The 22,525-nt window shown below is 42.5% G+C and overlaps 1 protein-coding gene across 1 annotated transcript in view; it reads right to left on the bottom strand.

The window, feature by feature from the left end:
- LOC147707029 (adhesion G protein-coupled receptor F1-like) overlaps window positions 1-22,525 on the bottom strand; it is a 375,698-nt gene that overhangs the window by 218,234 nt on the left and 134,939 nt on the right. The window contains exon 7 of the mRNA XM_086925618.1: window positions 3,109-3,254. Coding sequence (XP_086781744.1) covers window positions 3,109-3,254 — 146 coding nt within the window. The remainder of the gene's footprint in view (window positions 1-3,108; window positions 3,255-22,525) is intronic.

Here is a 22,525-nt window from a genome sequence, read left to right on the forward strand (position 1 = left end):
AGCCTGTTAGTGCGCAAACTGACACCTGGCTGCAGAGAGATAATAGGAACACACTGGATGAATCAGGTTGGTAGTCCCCATGAAATGTCTGTAGGATACATGATTTGCGTCCTGAGATTTTGTGAGCTCCCTTTCGGAAAAGTTTCAATATGCCATTCTGACTTGAAAATGTGTAAAGTTTGCATAGTATTTAGTTCTGTGTTCATTACTGTGCTTTCCCCTTTTAAATAATAATTGGCTTAGTATTGATTTATTGTTATTTTGTTAGTTGGTGAGTTTTGATTTTCTAGCTTTGTCACCTCCCTGCATTTGCCTCAGACTGCTTTGCATCATTACCCTGCGTTTCAAATGCTAAAAGGGATTCTTGGTCCCATGTTTCAGGGATGGATGTATGGTGCTCAGGACAAAAAAAGAAGTCCATTAACACAAGCTAAGTCAGTAGCTACATCCTGACTTGGGACAGTCTGAAATTAATTCCTCATATACAATAGAACAGGGTTTTGCATTGTGAACTCTCTGACAGAGGTATTACTAAGGGGATTTTCATTGTGAAGTCATTCTAAAAATGATCAAGAAAATTCTACCCTACCTACCACTTGATTCACGAAAGACGGTGGTGACAGCACTAGCCTTGTCCAGATTGGACTATGGGAACGGCCTATATGCTGGAGCCAGGAAGAAAACTCTAATCAAACTCCAACGCCTGCAGAATGCAGCAGCCAGGCTGATATTAGGGATACCAAAATTTGAAAGAATCAGTCACAAACTTAGAGATCTACACTGGCTACCAATCGAAAAAAGAATACAATTCAAAACACTGTGCTTAGCATATAAAGCAACCAATGGAACTGGATCCCAATTTTTAAAAACTCATCTAAAACTATATGAGCCAAATAGAACCCTCAGATCTGGCCAAAAGAAAATGATCGCGGTACCAAGATTCAAGAGAGCAAACTGGGGCGGAAGGAGCTTCCTGGTACATACAGCAAGAAGCTGGAACCAACTACCGTTAGATATAAAAACAAGTCCATCACTGAAATCATTTAGAAAGCAAGTAAAAACGTGGCTGTTCTCCGCATATCCCTAAATTTACATCATAAGAGTCAGAATCGAATCACAGCGCCAAGACGCCTATGGCAATCGCGCGCTTTACAAATGCTCAAATCAAATCAAATCAAATCAAATCAAATCAAGTCTATGACAAACATCATAAGAAGAGGCTTTACATTATGAACTCTGTGACACATATAACAGGAACGGGTATTACATTAAGAACTTGACAAATGTAACAGAAAATATTTTCACATGATGAACTTTCTGGCAAATAGGAAGGGGGTTTGCATTGTGAACACCAGTACAAACAACAGTAGACAGGACTTTAAGTAGCTATCTGACTAATTGAATAAGAGATGGATTTACATTGTGAACTCCATGACAAGGGGGATTGCGGTCTGGCATCTATGACAAATGCAAGGAGAAGGGTTTTACTTTGAGATATTCCTGGATACCTACAACAGACAAATCTTCTAATTATGTCCTCCTTTACAAACACCAACGAGGGTGTCTATATATATTCTATAACACACATTGCCAGTTTTGGTGGTGATAGAAAGGTCTGATTTTGTTTGACTACATTTGTAATTTTATATTTAGTATCTGGCAGTGTGTGTGAATTTAAGTAATTTTTCTTTGATAAAGTAGAAACAATGGACACTGATTTTTTTAGTTTAGAGCTAGTATGTACTTTATAGGGTTATTTAATTTTTTAGACATTTATTTGTTGTTTTGACGTAACCTTTTTCGTGGTAAACTACCAATATTCAGATCCTGAAGCGACAAAATAATAGTAAGTCTGGCTTTCCCCTTAAACATCAGAAATGTCTTGCTTCAGTTGCATGTTTGTTTACCAATAACCATTTCAATTTGATTGCAGTTAAAATATAAGGGTTGGTTATAAGGTTCATCCTTAGAGCTGGAACTCCATTTAGTATTGCTTGATCTTGGCTGTCCTCCTGCCGCAGTTCTCATCCCCCTACCACTGCTGCTATGATCAAAAATGTTGGTGTTGCTGTCAGCACTGACTGTGTTTTGCTGACATTCCTGAGATTGGAGAGAGCAGCCCTGAGCACAGAAGTGTGAAAAGAGAAGACAGGCTTCCCTTTAGAAATTTGATTCAATACGTTTGCTGAAAGTAACTGCTGATTAGTCTTTGTAAGCACTGCTATCAGGTAGATTGTGAAGGTGAAGGGTTTGCCTGTAATCTTTGTTGTTCAGAGTGTGTATGGTCCTTTAGACAAGGCCAGACTTGTTTTTCTCTTCCTGATCACGGTCAGTGTGGCGTTGACAGCAGGTACGGAATGCTTACACCTCGTTGTGCCTCTGTTGTGGGTGCTCCAATTTTGAGACCACTCTGCTGTAAGGAGCACCGTTACTTATAACTTTTATTGGAGTTTTGCAGCAACTCATTTTACCATTTGTGCTACTGACGTTAGTTGGTTCACAGAATAACAGCAAGACCTCAGACCAGATTCTATCATTACAATCTTTCTTTTATTGAATTGATGATATACAGCTATGTTGGTCTTTTTATTAAACATGTCTATTTGTTTGGTATGTTCCCCTTCTATTTTTCTTCTGCTTGTCTGGTTAATCCCCGTGTGTTATTAAGATTGTGACCTGTGTTTATGACTTGATTTTCAAAAATCATGTCAGAGTGTTTCGAAGCCTGAATAGCTAAATTGTTGAATGTGATCTATCTATCCTACATGTCACAATCTCTCTTGTTTATATTCTTTGTATAATTACCCTCTGAATTTGCCAGACTTAATGCATGTATGTCTTTCATTGACAACATGAGGTGCACATGCAGGAACATAAGGATAGTAATTTAGTCATTTACATAAAACACTTAGTCAAAGTATTGTGTGCTTCTGTGGGTGTGTGTGTGTGTGTTCAGGACATGCGGGTGGGTGTGTACTTTGCACTATTTTACAGCAATATTTACTGCAACAGCTCCTGTGCTCTTTGCATTCCATTAAAATGCATTGCTAGGGTGCTTGTAGACACAATATTTTTCCAGCATTTTACAATAGGGTAGTACAATATTACCTCCTTCTTCGGTCACATTAAAGGAGTCGTAGCTGACGTCGTATTTGGATATTAAGTCTGAGACCACATTCCAATTTGCTTCCTGGACCTCAGACAGAGATAGGTCATCGCCACTGATTTCATAGCCAATGATTATACTTCCTTTCCTATCATTTTGGGGTAAAAATAATATATTATTTATTTTGTATGTTTAATGATGTAAAGCATGCACCATCTCTTTAAAGCAAATTATCATGCAAGATTGTGTAGTTTCTTTCTCCCCAGCACAGTCAATTAAACATGTTTGTGAAAAGTGCTTACTAGAGATAACTTTGCTTCTAATACACGTCTTGTGAGCGCCATCCAGAAAGACTCCCACAGATATCTGATTCTGCATGTTGGCAGCTACTGGTACAAATGGAGACTTTGCTTGGTTGAAGATTACTTCTTTGAGATCACCTGTCAAACACCCATTTAAAGGTTTGGGATGAGGCGGTGTAAGGGACATTCCACCTATTGTGTGGATTGAGCTCTGAATATATTTCTATGTGGAAAATGAGAGAGACTTTTTTTGCCCTACTCAAGCCAAGACTCCTACAAGGATGGTCAAACCCTGATTCTAGTCTTGTTTAAAAACTCATGACACCACTAGTGTTGACCTGGCATCCTTGGTGTGGTTTCCCCTAACTTTTTGCCTTCAGACCTCCTGTTTTTGCTGACTTCGTTTTTGCTGGCCTTCATATTCTTGGGTATAGAAAACAATAGTCCTAGAGTTTCTAACTGATTTTACTTTTGAACGTTATTCATTAAGTCGAAATTTATATGCATGGTACATATAGAAATCAAATTGCACCCTAATTGGTTTCTATGTGTACCATGCATATGAAGTTTGACTTAATGGATAACGTTCAAAAGTAAAATCAACTAGAAACAGTCTAGGACCATTGTTTTCTATACTGAACATTACCCTGGTCTGTGGACTGGTGAACAGACAAAATATCGACTCCAAAATATCGACTGGACATAATATCGAGTTTTTAATATAGACTGGACAAAATATCGACTGGACATAATATCGACTACAAAAATATCGTTTTTCAGGTAAGTGAAGTAATATCGACTGTATAAAATATAGATAGCAAAAATATCGAATTTTTAATAATATATAATATTTTATAGTGTATTTTTATGTAATAATATATGTGAAAAGTGTGTATTAATGTTATAAAATATTTTATTAAATGGATTTTGTTTTTTTAATAATTGCGTTATGTAATTCTGTAGCGGGTTGTGGGTTTATAGGGGAATAGGGTGGGAAGTAATTTAATAATAATTAATTATTAATATATGTTTGTAAATATTTATAATTAATAATTAATTGATAATTAATAATAATTAGTTAATTAATTAATATAATTTTGTACATATTTTGAATTAGTAATTAATTGGTAATTGATTAATTGTAATTAGTTAACTACATTAATTAGAGTACATTTAAATATATATAATTTTGTGTTATTGTTAAGTAATTAATTGGGAAAAAATAATATTAATTATTAAAATAATTACAGCTAATGTGCTAATATATTTACTTTATTGTTATTGTTAATTAATAATTATTTGGTAATTAAATAATATTGATAAATTTTGGGTAAAGGAGTATTTTTAGGGTTCAGGGTCAGTTTTCAGTTTTTTGGTAAAGGGGCATTTTTAGGGTTCAGGGTCAGTTTTCAGTTTTTGGGTAAAGGGGCATTTTTAGGGTTCAGGGTCAGTTTTCAGTTTTTGGGTAAAGGGGCATTTTTAGGGTTCAGGGTCAGTTTTCAGTTTTTGGGTAAAGGGGCATTTTTAGGGTTCAGGGTCAGTTTTCAGTTTTTTGGGTAAAGGGGCATTTTTAGGGTTCAAGGTCAGTTTTCAGTTTTTGGGTAAAGGGGCATTTTTAGGGTTCAGGGTCAGTTTTCAGTTTTTGGGTAAAGGGGCATTTTTAGGGTTCAGGGTCAGTTTTTAGTTTTTGGGTAAAGGGGTATTTTTAGGGTTCAGGGTCAGTTTTGGGTTTTTGGGTAAAGGGGTATATTTTAGGGTTCAGGGTCAACAAATAAGATTGTAAATTTTTTTTTATTATTTTCATTTATTATTTAATTATTATAATTTAATTTAAGTATTTTTAAGTATATTTTAGTAATTAAAATTTAATAATAATTTAATTTAACACTGTTTTTAATAAAGTCGATATTTTTTACATCTATATTATTGTTAACGATATTTTGGACTCGATATTTTTGTACTTACCTGTTTGTAGATAGAAAGTCGATATTTTGTCTGTCGATATTTTGGCAACGATATTTTTGCAGGTCGATATTTTGGCAGTCTATATTATTTCAGTGATCCCTGTGGACTATTATGGGTCACCCCATTATTTCAAAATGGGCCTTAGTATTCTTGGCACTTTACCACTGCTAACCAGTGCTAAAGTGTTTGTGCTCTTTCCCTAAAACACAGTAACATTGACATATATGCAATTGGCATGGTTAATTTAAATATAAGCCCTGGTAAAGTGCACTACAGTGCCCAGGGCCTGTAAATTAAATGCTATTAGTGAACCTGCAGCACTGATTCTGCTACCCACTTAAGTAGCTCATGTCTCAGGACTGCCTTTGCAGAGACTGTGCGTGCAGTCTAAACTGCAATGTCGACCCTGCAAGTTAAAACTCTCACCAGGCCAAAACCCTTCTTTTTAATACATTTAAGTAACTACTAGGGCAGGCCCTGGACAGCCCGAAGGCAGGGTACAGTGTATTTCAAAAAGTCGAACATGTACTTGTAAGATTTTACATGTCCTGTTAGTGAAAAACATTTAAATTTGTTTTTCACTACTGCAAGGCCTATCTCTCCCATAGGTTAACAATCGAGTTACCTTATTACATTTTTTAAGTATAATTCACATTCTGGAGATAAACCTTTAGAGTTTGGTGTCTCTGGAATCACAGTTTGAATCACAACTTAATGTTGAAGTCAGATTCTAAATTGCAAATCTGAAAATGCAACTTTTTTTTCTTACTTTAGCTTTTTGATGCCTGTCTCTGATTGCATGTCTGGGTTGGGTGACAGTTGGGCTTGTTGTATTCCCTCTGGACAGCCACACTCAAAGGGTGTCCAGATGGGCCATCCTGAACTGGATGGGAGAAAGGAGCTGGACACAGCCTCACACTTACACCTGAATAGGCTATTCCAAGTCCCCACACAAAGGGCTGCATAACCCCCTGTAGTGAGCCTTGAGCCATTTATATAAAATATGCTAATTGTGGATATCCCAATGTTACCATGTTTTAGGGATAGACCACATGCACTTTGGCACTGTTCAGCAGTGGTAAAGTGCTAAGAATCCTAAAGCCAACAAAAACAATTCAGCAAAAAGGGGAGGAAGAAAGCAACATGTTTAGGGCTGACCCTGCAGTAAGGGCCATTTTAAACACATCTGTCTAACTGTGTGCTTTCACCTACAATAATGACGTTTGAGCTGGCCAACATAAAATCCTTCTACGCTACCCAGCTCAAAGAGTTTTGTAAAAAGAGGGGACTTTGAGCAAAGAGCACCAACAGGAAGGTGAACAGAAGTCCACCAATCACTGGCTACGGCAACAGAGGATGGAATGGATAGTGAAGGAGAGGATTTATACTAGCTCAGAGGGGAAAGGGCCTACAGAGGACCTTCCTGTGGTTTTTCCTGCAGTTGAGGGGGATAACGTGATCCCAGAATTGGTAATGGCTCTCATGCAGCAAGCAGGGTGTCTTCCAGGGACCTGAGCTCTGAGGAACAGGAGGAAGAAAAGGAGGCTCAAGCTAGAGCTAGCCAGATTGGAGCTGGAGAAGGAGTCAAAGAAATTAGCCATGGAGGAGAGAATTACTTTGGAGCGTTTGGCTCATAAGAGGAGCCTTAAGGAGCTGGACAGAGTCCGGCAGTGATGGTGGCAGCATTTCCCTGGTGCCCTCTTGAGACAAGAGGGTCCACATTTCTAAAGGTCTCGTGTCTGACTTTGTTGTGGGTGACAATATTGATAGATGGTTTGAGGCTTATAAGATTGCCTTGCAGATGCACAAGATTTCTCAGGCGGGGATTGGGGGCTTGTCTGTGGAGGCATATCGGTAGTGAAGGAAGGGACACTCTACTGGCCCTAGAGAATGAAGACAGAGTGAGGTAGCACACCCCATTAAAGAAGCCTGTATCGGAAAATATTGTTAAAGCCCAAAAATGTATAGGCACAAGTTCAGGGATAGCCAGAAACTGGCCCAGCAGACCTGGGTGGATTCCTTTTGCAAAGCACTGGAGAGTCGGGTGAAGGGCAGTGAAGCAAAAGATTATCAGTGGCTGTACAATTTGATTGCAAAGGAGCACATGTTCAGTCTTTGTTTTATAGATCTGGCCAAACACTCAGGAAGCTTGCTAATGAGGTGGACCACTGGGTAGCACCAAGGTCCACAAGAAGGTATTTGTAGGGGATGGCCAAAATTATTTTGCAGTAATTTTGAATCATCTAGAATGATCTAGGCAGAGATCTACCCCTACTCGTGGTCCATAACCTGCAATTCCTTATTAAGAACCTAATACGTCTCAGATTGGAAGGAGGGTTGCGGCTGGGGGTAATTCCACCTTATGTTAAGTATCTCCTCTGGCCTTTATCCAGATGACTCTGAGAGGACATATGCAAGTTGAATCTATCTGAAGAATTACCTGTGAAGCTGGTATTGAACCACCAAGATGCTCCCGATATTTCCCTAATATTGCCCCCATTTTCTCCAATCGAGATGTGTGTTACTGAGCACGTCACTCAAAACAGCGTCACTCTCCAAAGTGTGGAGTCTTGGGTATTAGCATCAGAATCGACCAAACATATCCTTTTAAGTCTCAAACTTCACAACAACAAAATTGGAGTCACTATTAGGTAATGTAAAACATCTAATAAAGCATTTCTCCAGATTTTCATTTAAGAAATGTGTCAGTATCTTATCTACCATTACGTGGTATATTCTTCCATAAGAGATGAATCCCACTGAAGTCAACTTGATGACACAATCATATTCCTGATGTAGAAGAAGGTAGAAGGGTATCTGTGTCTTTCTAACTGAAGACATCTATAAATTCTCTGTACGGCTCTAGAATCAAGGGGCCTTCTTCTCTTACTTCCATCGTAGATTTTAAAGTTGCTCTTTGCAGAATAAATGCTTGATTCCTGCCCCTTAGATGGGCTTGAAAGCATGGTTCAGAACAGTACATTTCATCGACCTTAAGAAACAGACTTTCCAGCCTATGAGAGAATTATGATATTGAAGCCAAGTCATTCTGAGGACTGTTGGAAATGCTGGAACATAAGTGATTTTGTGTTATTGTTAAGTAATTAATTGGGAAAAAATAATATTAATTATTAAAATAATTACAGCTAATGTGCTAATATATTTACTTTATTGTTATTGTTAATTAATAATTATTTGGTAATTAAATAATATTGATCAATTTTGGGTAAAGGAGTATTTTTAGGGTTCAGGGTCAGTTTTCAGTTTTTTGATAAAGGGGCATTTTTAAGGTTCAGGGTCAGTTTTCAGTTTTTGGGTAAAGGGGCATTTTTAGGGTTCAGGGTCAGTTTTCAGTTTTTGGGTAAAGGGGCATTTTTAGGGTTCAGGGTCAGTTTTCAGTTTTTGGGTAAAGGGGCATTTTTAGGGTTCAGGGTCAGTTTTCAGTTTTTTGGGTAAAGGGGCATTTTTAGGGTTCAAGGTCAGTTTTCAGTTTTTGGGTAAAGGGGCATTTTTAGGGTTCAGGGTCAGTTTTCAGTTTTTGGGTAAAGGGGCATTTTTAGGGTTCAGGGTCAGTTTTTAGTTTTTGGGTAAAGGGGTATTTTTAGGGTTCAGGGTCAGTTTTGGGTTTTTGGGTAAAGGGGTATATTTTAGGGTTCAGGGTCAACAAATAAGATTGTAAATTTTTTTTTTATTATTTTCATTTATTATTTAATTATTATAATTTAATTTAAGTATTTTTAAGTATATTTTAGTAATTAAAATTTAATATTAATTTAATTTAACACTGTTTTTAATAAAGTCGATATTTTTTACATCTATATTATTGTTAACGATATTTTGGACTCGATATTTTTGTACTTACCTGTTTGTAGATAGAAAGTCGATATTTTGTCTGTCGATATTTTAGCAACGATATTTTTGCAGGTCGATATTTTGGCAGTCTATATTATTTCAGTGATCCCTGTGGACTATTATGGGTCACCCCATTATTTCAAAATGGGCCTTAGTATTCTTGGCACTTTACCACTGCTAACCAGTGCTAAAGTGTTTGTGCTCTTTCCCTAAAACACAGTAACATTGACATATATGCAATTGGCATGGTTAATTTAAATATAAGCCCTGGTAAAGTGCACTACAGTGCCCAGGGCCTGTAAATTAAATGCTATTAGTGAACCTGCAGCACTGATTCTGCTACCCACTTAAGTAGCTCATGTCTCAGGACTGCCTTTGCAGAGACTGTGCGTGCAGTCTAAACTGCAATGTCGACCCTGCAAGTTAAAACTCTCACCAGGCCAAAACCCTTCTTTTTAATACATTTAAGTAACTACTAGGGCAGGCCCTGGACAGCCCGAAGGCAGGGTACAGTGTATTTCAAAAAGTCGAACATGTACTTGTAAGATTTTACATGTCCTGTTAGTGAAAAACATTTAAATTTGTTTTTCACTACTGCAAGGCCTATCTCTCCCATAGGTTAACAATCGAGTTACCTTTTTACATTTTTTAAGTATAATTCACATTCTGGAGATAAACCTTTAGAGTTTGGTGTCTCTGGAATCACAGTTTGAATCACAACTTAATGTTGAAGTCAGATTCTAAATTGCAAATCTGAAAATGCAACTTTTTTTCTTACTTTAGCTATTTGATGCCTGTCTCTGATTGCATGTCTGGGTTGGGTGACAGTTGGGCTTGTTGTATTCCCTCTGGACAGCCACACTCAAAGGGTGTCCAGATGGGCCATCCTGAACTGGATGGGAGAAAGGAGCTGGACACAGCCTCACACTTACACCTGAATAGGCTATTCCCAGTCCCCACACAAAGGGCTGCATAACCCCCTGTAGTGAGCCTTGAGCCATTTATATAAAATATGCTAATTGTGGATATCCCAATGTTACCATGTTTTAGGGATAGAGCACATGCACTTTGGCACTGTTCAGCAGTGGTAAAGTGCTAAGAATCCTAAAGCCAACAAAAACAATTCAGCAAAAAGGGGAGGAAGAAAGCAACATGTTTAGGGCTGACCCTGCAGTAAGGGCCATTTTAAACACATCTGTCTAACTGTGTGCTTTCACCTACAATAATGACGTTTGAGCTGGCCAACATAAAATCCTTCTACGCTACCCAGCTCAAAGAGTTTTGTAAAAAGAGGGGACTTTGAGCAAAGAGCACCAACAGGAAGGTGAACAGAAGTCCACCAATCACTGGCTACAGCAACAGAGGATGGAATGGATAGTGAAGGAGAGGATTTATACTAGCTCAGAGGGGAAAGGGCCTACAGAGGACCTTCCTGTGGTTTCTCCTGCAGTTGAGGGGGATAACGTGATCCCAGAATTGGTAATGGCTCTCATGCAGCAAGCAGGGTGTCTTCCAGGGACCTGAGCTCTGAGGAACAGGAGGAAGAAAAGGAGGCTCAAGCTAGAGCTAGCCAGATTGGAGCTGGAGAAGGAGTCAAAGAAATTAGCCATGGAGGAGAGAATTACTTTGGAGCGTTTGGCTCATAAGAGGAGCCTTAAGGAGCTGGACAGAGTCCGGCAGTGATGGTGGCAGCATTTCCCTGGTGCCCTCTTGAGACAAGAGGGTCCACATTTCTAAAGGTCTCGTGTCTGACTTTGTTGTGGGTGACAATATTGATAGATGGTTTGAGGCTTATAAGATTGCCTTGCAGATGCACAAGATTTCTCAGGCGGGGATTGGGGGCTTGTCTGTGGAGGCATATCGGTAGTGAAGGAAGGGACACTCTACTGGCCCTAGAGAATGAAGACAGAGTGAGGTAGCACACCCCATTAAAGAAGCCTGTATCGGAAAATATTGTTAAAGCCCAAAAATGTATAGGCACAAGTTCAGGGATAGCCAGAAACTGGCCCAGCAGACCTGGGTGGATTCCTTTTGCAAAGCACTGGAGAGTCGGGTGAAGGGCAGTGAAGCAAAAGATTATCAGTGGCTGTACAATTTGATTGCAAAGGAGCACATGTTCAGTCTTTGTTTTATAGATCTGGCCAAACACTCAGGAAGCTTGCTAATGAGGTGGACCACTGGGTAGCACCAAGGTCCACAAGAAGGTATTTGTAGGGGATGGCCACAATTATTTTGCAGTAATTTTGAATCATCTAGAATGATCTAGGCAGAGATCTACCCCTACTCGTGGTCCATAACCTGCAATTCCTTATTAAGAACCTAATACGTCTCAGATTGGAAGGAGGGTTGCGGCTGGGGGTAATTCCACCTTATGTTAAGTATCTCCTCTGGCCTTTATCCAGATGACTCTGAGAGGACATATGCAAGTTGAATCTATCTGAAGAATTACCTGTGAAGCTGGTATTGAACCACCAAGATGCTCCCGATATTTCCCTAATATTGCCCCCATTTTCTCCAATCGAGATGTGTGTTACTGAGCACGTCACTCAAAACAGCGTCACTCTCCAAAGTGTGGAGTCTTGGGTATTCGCATCAGAATCGACCAAACATATCCTTTTAAGTCTCAAACTTCACAACAACAAAATTGGAGTCACTATTAGGTAATGTAAAACATCTAATAAAGCATTTCTCCAGATTTTCATTTAAGAAATGTGTCAGTATCTTATCTACCATTACGTGGTATATTCTTCCATAAGAGATGAGTCCCACTGAAGTCAACTTGATGACACAATCATATTCCTGATGTAGAAGAAGGTAGAAGGGTATCTGTGTCTTTCTAACTGAAGACATCTATAAATTCTCTGTACGGCTCTAGAATCAAGGGGCCTTCTTCTCTTACTTCCATCGTAGATTTTAAAGTTGCTCTTTGCAGAATAAATGCTTGATTCCTGCCCCTTAGATGGGCTTGAAAGCATGGTTCAGAACAGTACATTTCATCGACCTTAAGAAACAGACTTTCCAGCCTATGAGAGAATTATGATATTGAAGCCAAGTCATTCTGAGGACTGTTGGAAATGCTGGAACATAAGTGATGTTGAAATGTATCTGTGCTACAAGGACATTTTGGGTGGCCATTGACAGTAGATGAGAGTGGTGTTCCATCAATGCCTTGGATCTTCTCAGGTGCCTCCTTCTTGTCGGCAGGGATCTGTATTTCCTCATGGAACTTGTGAGCATGGAAACATCCCAAACATTTAGAATCCATTAACGCCACAATATGTATTAAACCTACAGAAGCAATGAACATTATTTGTAGACATTTTGTTGCTAACTGACAGTTCCATTACAACTCTGCCATCCCTGATCTGTTAATTAGGGATGAGCTGAGCTAAAAAAAATTGCCAGATATTTCACAATAAAAGCATAGCCCTGCCTTTCTTCTCCTTTCTCTTTCTTCTATTGTTGAAGATTTCCTTGCTCCTCAAATCTGCATTTGCTCCTGTTGCTTAGCCTGCACATATGTAGCTTCTAGTCTGCTTTGCTGGTCTTTTGATGGGCTTCAATCTGTAGCTTTAAATCTATCAACTCTGTGGATGATACACGAATTCATCATCATTGTCCATTAACTACTGTGTGATCAAGAAATGAGGGAAGTACCCATTTACTGTAGTGATATGGGGATGGATAGGAAATTGAGAGAGAAACACTGCACTTGCATTCACTCTCAGGCTGGTCTTGATGTGTGTCAGGAGCAGCAACAAAGACCTCTTGGATAGGAGTTTGAAGATTCAGTGCACTTATTGGTATGAAATGGGAAACCACAAGTACGTATGAAGTAAAGTTTGGTGAAACAAGCCTCAGGCTTACTGGTTCCAGAGGCTGCTGTTCTTATGCTAAACCAGACCAGGATACCAGAAGTGGGTCCCAGGATGCACCAAAAACCAGACCAGACATGAGCTGAGAAGGCAAACATAAAAGTGAGTATACCCAAAGGTAAAGAATTTGCTGAGTGTGAGTATATATTTTATTACTTTTGAGATTGCAAACACGTTCGCTTGTACCGCATTATTGGGCAGTTGCCACACCTTGGTGCCAGCATTTGCATTTTACTTCAGAAAATTGGCATCAGTCAGATTGAGGTGCCAAATGTATTCTAGTACTTTATGGAATGAAACAAGTGCAAGAATGAACTGTTGTTGTCAGCTCTGTGACCATGCAGGTATAGACGCTATTCATTTAAAATATCACTCTCAGATCATCGGTGGCAGTTCTACAACAAGGTCTTTAGACCAGCCTCTTGCAGGATTTGCTGAACAAAGGTTTAATCGAAACCAATGGAAAAAGGTTTCTGCATACTTGTATGGGGGATTTCACTTCTATACCCCACATTTATGCTTCTGCCTGAGCAAAGTTGGGGTTCAAAGTGACCAATACTACCTAAAATGCCCTAGCATGAGTTACCCCTTTGGTGGCTTGGAATTGTATGTTTCTGGACAATTATGCGGCTCAAACGGTTTACGTGCATGTTCATCAGACTCAATCAGAGATACTCTGGTTAAGATGAATTGCTGGACCTAAATCAAGGACTTACTGTCCTATGTTTCCAGTTTCAAGGCTTTAGGCAGAAGGACGAAGTGGACAGATGTCACTCTTTTTGCCATCGTCTAAAATGCCTTAAAAGATGAGCTAAGAGATTATTTTCTCGCCCGGCTCCCTTATCTGACTCTTAAGAATCTGCACTGCTTTTTTTCAAAAAGTCTCAGCAATGGCAACTGGAAAAGCAGAATATTCAAATTGCAGAAACAAGTACGTCAGCATACCAAAGAAAAAAACTGATTTGTCATTCTACTCCCCAGAGGAAATAATGTACATTATACTGAAAGGCAGAGGAGATGGAGCAACTTGGCCTAATGGCATCCCTGAAGCCATCTTTAAACACAATCCAGCCTTCTGGAACAAACATCTGTTAATCCTTTTGAAAGAAGTAAAATCACTAAATCGGATACCTCCCAGTTGGCAAGTCTCTATTATTGCACCAATCTACAAAGGCGGCAATAGATCTAATCTGTAAAATTACAGGTTTATTGCGCTACTGGATGTAGAAGCAAAGAACCACACTCTTTGATATTGGCAGACCTGATTAACTGGTCCGATAATATTAACTTAATCCCTATTAACCAGATAGGTTTTAGATAAGGGATCGGAACGCTTACAAATATTTTAACTCTCTCTTTAATAGCAGAAAAATGCAAGCTAAAATACTAACAATTACGCCTATGCTTCATAGATCTAAAGGCAGCCTTTGATAGCGTGTATCGTAACCATCTGTGGAAAAAACTGAGAGCTTGGAACATCCTGATAGAACATTAAGAGGTATAATGCAATTCTACTCCCAAATTTACATAAGAATAAAATTGGGCGACTGCACCAGATTATCAAGAAAGCTGAAAACAAGGATGTGTGTTGGCACCGCATCTTCTTAATCTGTTTACGTCTGACTTGAAGCAATGACTTAATAAATTCAACTCTCACCCACCTCAATTGGGAAGGCTATCATTAACTCATTCATTGGCCTCCAAATGTCACTAACTGAAATGATGGAATATATTACAGCAATCAAACTAGAATGAATACATCAAAAAGCAAAACAATGCTTGTTAGCAATCATCCTAGCATCAAGCAGAATAGCTAGCTCAATGGCAAACCGCTAGAGGTAGTAACTAGCTACAAATATCCGGGGTTTTACAGGGACAATAGATTAAATAATCAAGAGCATAAAAACTATATATCACAGAGAAACAGTGTATTTGTTTTTGCGTTTAGGACCCTGACAAAAAAACGGAAGGGCTCGACTTACAAACTACTTCTCACCTTGACAGCGGCAAAAATGCTGCCAACGAGATCTTACGCAAGCATTGCTCTACATGACAAAGACACTGCTGCACTCTTGATTAAGCTGCTAGTTACATCCTACAAAAAGGTCTTTCAGCTCCCCCAGTCAGCATTACAGACGCAGGTGCGACTGGAAATTGGGGCCATAAGTATCATTCTAATTTGCGATCGCAATTGGGCTCAATGGTATGTATGAAAGAAAAACTGCCTTGCAAAATAAGGAATCGCAAAATTTGCGATTCCCTATTTTGCAATTACATTTCAGGAATCGCAAATTGCTATTCCTTTAATACAATGTAAGAAGCACGAAAAAAGTGCTATTTGGCATTAAGTAATCGCAAATTACCACCAACTTCAAGTTGGTGGTATTTTGCGATTTCTCTGAAAAATGCACTTTTTTGCATTTTTCAAAGTGCCATGTGGCACACATACATGTCCTTAGGAATGTATGTGTGCCACATGTGCCACATGCACATTTCAGGGGTGCAAAAGGGTGTACTTTTGACACCCTGGCATCCTTGCAATTGTATTCTCAATTTGAGATTCTCTAATTGAGAATCGCAAATTGAGAATGTCTTCCCATTCATTCCTATAGGCTTGTAGGCCCAGTGGAATGAATAGGGAGTATCAGTATCAGTATCACAAAGCTTTATTCGATTTTGATAATTAAAATCATAAAAGCATACAGACAGATACCACAATACATTCTAAAAACATTTTAAAATAAATCTCATATTAGCTTTAGATTTGCACAGTTAACATATTAAACGTTCTTTACACTATCTTTAGGCAACGTTATAGGTCTCAATAGTCCAAAAAATTTAGTAGTCCAAGAGGTTTAGTAATTATGATACAGAGGACTGTAAAAAGACGGTTTGGGACAGTTAGTAGGCAGTGAAAAACTATTGCTATTGCTTAAATGGGTTCCTCTGCCCACTGGGATGTTATCAAAGCCCCGTGTACTAGTTGCAAGATTATAGGGCATGTAAGGATAAAAGTCATATAGATCCCAAATAGAAATAAGACCATCTTCATTTTGGGGTAGCCATGCCTGCAGGTATGGCACAATGTGTCTGCTCCTAAATCGGATCAGGATCAAATCCCCCAAAATGTCTTTTTTGAGGGGTCCAAGCCATCCCACCCTCCGGACACTTATTTTGCGGCCATCAAGATGGTAAGGTAGAGGTCTGTTTTTTGATAACCAGAACTTGACCTTGTTCATAAGTTCAGTGTAACTCTCAGTTTTGCCTTTTTTTAGTTCCGGGACTCCCGATAGAACTATAACAAAAGGCGCTGCTTCTGGCGGTAAATGAATATGGGTGGTTCGCACATATTTAGGTGGAATATGGCGTGGTGTTGTCACTTTCAGGGGGCCTTTGGGTTTGGTGGGCAACATGGAAGTGGTGGTTGAGAGTTGAATAGGCGCCGCATCCTGAGGAGTAATCGGGTTAGATAGGTTTGTAAGGGTGGTTGTCGGCAAGGAGTCAGTTGTAGCGACATGGGCTGATGGTTTCAAAAAGGATCCAATGGAACTCTCCAGCCCCGTGAGCTTATACTCTAGTGTGTTGATTTTATCCATCAAGGGGTGTATTAAAGATTTCAGCATTTGCTCGATCATGGACAGAAGAGCCTGCTGGGGAGATGGTGGCAAATCGTCCAGATGAGCAACAGGTGGCACAGTAGGAGAAGAATAATTTGGAGGTGGAGTTGGACTTACAGAAAGTTCATCAGGAGTTTGGCATTTCGTAAGACTCCCGTTATCTTTGACCCCCTCAATCTTCCTTTTGGCAGGGGTTGCCCTGTAAGGTATAGATTTCGGCTCCCTTGTAGATGATAGTGAGCTGCTATGTTTTCGCGTGTGGGAGAGTACTGCTGGGACATATTTGACTTTGCACAGACTATTTAGGTCCTCCAGCCATTGGAAGTTAGTTGGTGAGTGTGCAAAGATGTCATCTGGGATTGTATTGGGCATTTCCCCTGCAACGGACTTGGGCATGTGGTAATGAAATATAAGTTGGTAAATTACCTCATAAAACAGCCAAGAGGTGTAGCCCGTCCCCGTCCTCCTATGTCCGATGAGGGCCGTAGAGGGCCCGCCCTTTGCCCAGGCTTAGCCCGGCGCACTCCCGCGCGCTCCCGCGCAGCGGGTTAAGGATTCAAATATGAAGAGCGTATGACGGGGGTGGGCGTGGCTAGCAGGGTGCGCAGGCCTGGTCACACGGCCTCGCAGGGACTCCTGGAATACCGAGTCCCTGCGGCGCTCCTCCCCTGCTGCTGCCAAGTTCTTTTCAGCCACCACCACGGAGGACCCGGTGCCTCGAAGCGGCACCCGCGGAGCGGGTGCTGCGAGGCGCTGTGTGAGGAATGCTGGCTCCCTGAAGTTGAATCCCAGGAGAAGGGATTCGTGGACAAGCCCTCGCGCTGTCGGTCCGCTTTGCTTCTCGCTCCCAATTAGCCCACAGGTGAAGCGCTGTACATCAGATTTTCCGGGCGGGGGCGTGGCTAGCAGGGTGCGCAGGCCTGGTCACACGGCCTCGCAGGGACTCCTGGAATACCGAGTCCCTGCGGCGCTCCTCCCCTGCTGCTGCCAAGTTCTTTTCAGCCACCACCACGGAGGACCCGGTGCCTCGAAGCGGCACCCGCGGAGCGGGTGCTGCGAGGCGCTGTGTGAGGAATGCTGGCTCCCTGAAGTTGAATCCCAGGAGCAGGGATTCGTGGACAAGCCCTCGCGCTGTCGGTCCGCTTTGCTTCTCGCTCCCAATTAGCCCACAGGTGAAGCGCTGTACATCAGATTTTCCGGGCGGGGGCGTGGCTAGCAGGGTGCGCAGGCCTGGTCACACGGCCTCGCAGGGACTCCTGGAATACCGAGTCCCTGCGGCGCTCCTCCCCTGCTGCTGCCAAGTTCTTTTCAGCCACCACCACGGAGGACCCGGTGCCTCAAAGCGGCACCCGCGGAGCGGGTGCTGCGAGGCGCTGTGTGAGGAATGCTGGCTCCCTGAAGTTGAATCCCAGGAGCAGGGATTCGTGGACAAGCCCTCGCGCTGTCGGTCCGCTTTGCTTCTCGCTCCCAATTAGCCCACAGGTGAAGCGCTGTACATCAGATTTTCCGGGCGGGGGCGTGGCTAGCAGGGTGCGCAGGCCTGGTCACACGGCCTCGCAGGGACTCCTGGAATACCGAGTTCCTGCGGCGCTCCTCCCCTGCTGCTGCCAAGTTCTTTTCAGCCACCACCACGGAGGACCCGGTGCCTGCTGGCTCCCTGAAGTTGAATCCCAGGAGCAGGGATTCGTGGATAGGGAGGTATTCCTCAATTGCTAATCGCAATTTGCAATTCACAATTAAGGGATATGTAGGATTCGCAAAATTATTTGCAAATCCTACATACATATCGTTTTGCGATTCTCAAACAGCGATTCGCAAAAAATCGCAATTTGAGAATCGCAAAATCAGAGTTTCAGACATATGGCCCTTGGTCTCATAAATGAAACAATAGATAGAATGTACAACCCAATAAAGCTTTGGTATCGACTGAAACAAAACTCAGCCTGTTCCCCACTTAACAAGGCCCTTTGGACAACCCTTGAAAATGACACCATTTCTGCTTTCTGGGACTGGACCCTTGCTGCCGTTTGTGAGCTGCCGCTATCCTGCGCGCTGCTCCCTCTGCAGCGCTACACCTCGCCGGACCCGCTTCGCGGGTCCTGCTTCGTTGTGTTTGCAGAAACCAGGAGTTGGTGAGAAGCAGGCTTGGTCCTGCAAGACTGTTGTGGGCTGTGCTGTGAGTCCTCAGGGCTGCGAGCAACTGGTACCGGGACTCCATCTCCCAGGAGTCCCTGTTGGCCACACCCGAGACACCTGGGCCGCTCTCCCTGACTGACACGCCCCCACCAACACCGCTAAAAACCCTGGACCTCCATACCTGCGTGGGACACCATTTCTGCTTTCTGGGACTGGACCTTTGCTGCCGTTTGTGAGCTGCCGCTATCCTGCGCGCTGCTCCCTCTGCAGCGCTACTCCTCGCCGGACCAGCTTCGCGGGTCCCGCTTCGTTGTGTTTGCAGAACCCGGGAGTTGGTGAGAAGCGGGCTTGGTCCTGTAAGACTGTTGTGAGCTGTGCTGTGAGTCCTCAGGGCTGCGAGCGACTGGTACGGGGACTCCATCTCCCAGGAGTCCCTGTTGGCCACACCCAAGACACCTGGGCCGCTCTCCCTGACTGGCACGCCCCCACCAACCACTTCCCTATATAATCAAGCCCCCTCAACGCTGCGCGGGAGCGCGCAGGAGCATCCCGGGAGAAGCCCGGGACAAGGGCGGGGCCGTCTGCGGCCGTCAAAGGCCGGAAGAGACAGGACTGGGCCAAGGCTCTTGGCTGCTCTCTGGAGATTGGGGTTGCATATCTTGCCGCGTAAGTGCTTTCTGCTTGCTATTGTTGCATTGCCAGCTTGGGCATTACGAGCCTATCAGTTGTTACTTTACTGAAACCCCCACAAGAGCACAGTGTTCGTGGACCTCGCTGTCTCCTCTCACTGTCTTGCCGAGGAACATGGAGTGCCGCGAAACTAGAAGTATAGCAGCGGCGGGCGGGAAAAAATTGACTGGAACATTAGATGATTTTATTGTGCGTACCAATTCTCTAATCAATCAAGGTATCGTACTTATGGAAAGAAGGGTTTCCCAGGAACTAGCACTAGCCAAAAGATCGTCTTTGGGTCTTATTGGCTCCGCCCGCACTCCTGATACTTCATTACACATACCCAACCCTGTACAGGTCCTCGCTGATATTCACAACATGAACTGTAGTCAGCCAGGCTCACTAGACCCATCACCCCTCGACCCCCAGGTTGAGGCCCATAACCTCACAGGGATTAGCTTGGAGCATAACCAGGTAAATCCTCAGGTAGACCCCCAGGTAGTGTCCACACACAAACAAAGGAGGGGGCAATTCCTAAACAAAAGCAACCTAACGCTAACAACACTGGAGCTAAGAAAGTTTGTGCCAACCCAACCGGGAATACAGTACTGTTTCTAATGAGAAGAGTGGATCGGTAGAGTCGAGTGACCCTGGTAATGAACCCACTGGGGAGAAAACTGGGGCGGAAGTAGCTCATCCCGAGGCCGCTAGCTTACCCCTTACTATTATCGATGATACCATCTTGGATAACTCCTTGGCGGATATCCTCGAGGACAGCATTATAGTCGACAAGCTGAGGGCTGATACATCAGGGGTGGCTAACGGGGAGGAGGAACCCATAGGTTGCACCATAGCTAAAATCATTAAAACCCTACTTGCACCGCTAGAAGCTAGGCTTCATGGTATCGAAAAATTGCTTCACGACATACATAAGGACATAAGGTTTCATGATAACAGCTATGCCAACAGGACCACTAATGTCACCGCTTTAGCCAGTAAATCTCGGCCTGCGGCCAAGAGCACAGCAGTGGTAAAAAGCAAGACGCCAAAGAACCAGGCATTAAATTCCCCTAATCATGCGATTAACAAAGTAAGCACCCAAACCCCAACATCAAACAAGCCCAGTGACCAAGCTAATCCAAAATGCCCTGCTACCCTTACCCCAAAACCTGACTCTGCACCCACCCAAAAGAATCTGATACGGCGAAACATTCACCTACCGCCAGATGCCTCTTCTTACGTGATTATTCTGACGGGGGTAACAGAACTAGTCCCTCCTAATACAGAAACCTTTCAGGGGCTCAAAAATAAGGTATGCCACTGGTTAACTAACAATTACCCTTTACCCCTAAATCTTTGTGGCAACATCTTAATGGTTGAGAGAACGCCATGGGTAGGACATAACAGGAAAAGAATACAGGGAGACTGTATAGTAGTGACCTTTGAGGATTCCCGTATCGCAGAATATATCTGTCGTGGGAATCCTCGTAATAATAAAGATACATCGGTCACGACCAGGCCCCTGTCTTATTTTTACATGCCCAAAGAACAGCAGGATAATAGATGGGGTTGGCTTAAAGATCCAAACCATCATAGAGGAGCAATGAGGCAAAAGGTACCCAGGGAAATGAGCCCCTATAGCTGGGACAGGGGTGGTGAGGAGGGGTGGAATTTAGTGCAGAGAAGAGGAGGCAGGCATAACCATGACATTAGACACCACGCAGACAGGTTTAGGGGCAATGGCATGAATGCTGGCCACACATACAACTATGCCAAGCCCCCTATCCACTAGATAATCTCTATAACATCCCAATGACAAACCAGTATGACTGTCTGTCCGACCTGGGCTGGGTCGATTGACAACAGGCCGGCACAGCTCTAGGAACTGACAAAGGAAATAGGATCAACCCGGTCTCCCCCCGCAAATATGGCCTCGGAGAACGGGGTCTTAAGTGTGGACCCCAGGGTACTGGTTCGCATTGCCCACGAGCCCGGCAATGGTAAGGATCCAGAAAATACCCCAGATAGCTAACCAGTGGGTAGGGATGCCCCCAGAGATAATAGATACATTAAGGTAGGAACATGGAACATCGCTGGGCTAAGGAATAAAGTGGATGACCCTATTTGGAGGGAATTTATAGGCACCGCAGATATCATCGCTCTACGAGAGACGTGGGACACAAAGAACATATTTACTTTGGATGGATACATTACCTATTCTCTCCCAGCAGTAACTACCACTAGAGAAAGAGCTATGGGAGGACTGGTAACTCTAGTGGCAGCTAATATTTCAGGAAAACACATGGTGATTGACTCAGGTTCCCCCTACTGTTTGGTAGTCAAAATCGCCTGTAAAGGGGCTCATAATGTTTTGATTGTCAACTTTTACAATTCTTTCGATAGAGCCACCTCAACTAGCAACCTGGCAGCGTTACATTCCTTTTTAGTAGATTATAAGGAGCTGTCGGAGAATGAATGCTATATAATACTACTGGGGGACTTTAATATCCATAGATGTCCAGATAAATGCCTGCCCAATGACCCTTTCGCCCCCATTGAACAGGTTGACTCCCACTTCATACACACGGAACAGGGTAACTTATTGGAATACATCTTAGCTGAAAACGGTTTAATGTTACCCATGGGGGACGAGGTGAACATACCAACTTTTAAGGGAAATGGTAGTGGGTCAACTATTGACTTTATTTTCACAAGCCTAACATTAGGGAGTAATATAGTAGATTATTTTCCTGTCTGGTCCCATTTTTGTGACCACAATCCTGTTTTTTTGCGTGTTGGAGGTGTCTTTAGCAGATCCAAGACGCAATTGAACAGGGTTGATAAACAAGATATTCGGGCCACAGACCATGCGCGGAGAATTAAATGGTGCAAAATCATCCCCGAGGATTTCCTAGGCAACCTTTCCAACAGTAGAGGGGAGGAGTTGCGCATATGCATGGACAAGGAAGCAGGGGACAGTGAGGTAGTGGAGGCATACCA

The sequence above is a fragment of the Lissotriton vulgaris genome, chromosome 6 (assembly GCF_964263255.1).
Source record: "Lissotriton vulgaris chromosome 6, aLisVul1.2, whole genome shotgun sequence".
NCBI classification, from domain to species: Eukaryota; Metazoa; Chordata; class Amphibia; order Caudata; family Salamandridae; genus Lissotriton; species Lissotriton vulgaris.